Source organism: Sinocyclocheilus grahami, unplaced genomic scaffold, assembly GCF_001515645.1.
Source record: "Sinocyclocheilus grahami isolate Dianchi unplaced genomic scaffold, SAMN03320097.WGS_v1.1 scaffold770.1, whole genome shotgun sequence".
Lineage (NCBI taxonomy): Eukaryota > Metazoa > Chordata > Actinopteri > Cypriniformes > Cyprinidae > Sinocyclocheilus > Sinocyclocheilus grahami.
Genome location: NW_015505949.1, coordinates 520,376 through 521,091, shown reverse-complemented (window position 1 = coordinate 521,091; position 716 = coordinate 520,376). Strand labels below are relative to the sequence as shown.

At 51.1% G+C, this 716-nt stretch overlaps 1 protein-coding gene across 1 annotated transcript in view; it reads right to left on the bottom strand.

Moving 5' to 3' along the window:
- The window catches only part of LOC107561390 (uncharacterized), a 1,359-nt gene extending 649 nt beyond the window's left edge, over positions 1 to 710 (bottom strand). Inside the window, exon 1 of the mRNA XM_016245834.1 lies at positions 9 to 710. Within this exon, the coding sequence (XP_016101320.1) occupies positions 9 to 609 (601 nt within the window). The 5' untranslated portion in view covers positions 610 to 710. The remainder of the gene's footprint in view (positions 1 to 8) is intronic.
- Between the last annotated feature and the right edge of the window lie 6 nt (positions 711 to 716).

Below are 716 nucleotides of genomic sequence, written 5' to 3'. Positions count from 1 at the left end.
CTGTGAACTTGCCCTATAGGATGACCCGCTCTTTGTGGCAGCTTGGGGTGCAGACATGGGAGCGCTTACATATTTGTTAGGGGACAAGGGAGCATATGGACCCAGAGTGCCCGGAGGCTTGAGAGATAAACTAACAGAGCTACTACCTCCTTGCACAGGGATAAAATGACTGGAAGTTGCCAACCGAGTGCCAGACCTGCTCTGGGTGCTTGACGTAAACGCATTAGGTGAACTCGGAACATGTGTGGACTGGCTAGAAACCCCCAGGGGTAAGGAATTACGCTTGTTAGCCACCAGGGATCCTGGAGTATACAGACTAGAAGCACTGAGAGACTGGGACACACCACTGTAACTGGCACTTCCTACTCGCGTGGGGACAGATTGGGCAGAACTTGCAAACAATTCAGGCCCAGAGCTACCCCGAGAAGTTGCGGAGCCTTGAGCCTGGCTAGATAAGCTACTGTAAGAGACACTGGCCTGAGTGTACAGAGGTGCAGCAGCATCTGTTGACTTTGAACTGCTTTGAGGGCTAACCATATGTAGACTAGGGGAGCTTTGACTATTAGTAGACTGGCTAGATACCACCAAGGGCTTAAACTGACTGGACATCTCTGAAGATTTGGTAGACAAGTCAAAAGGACTACCCTGAGAGCTTGAGCCAAACAGACTGGGGGAGCTCTGGTCACCACTGGACTGGCTAGAAATGGAAGAACCGA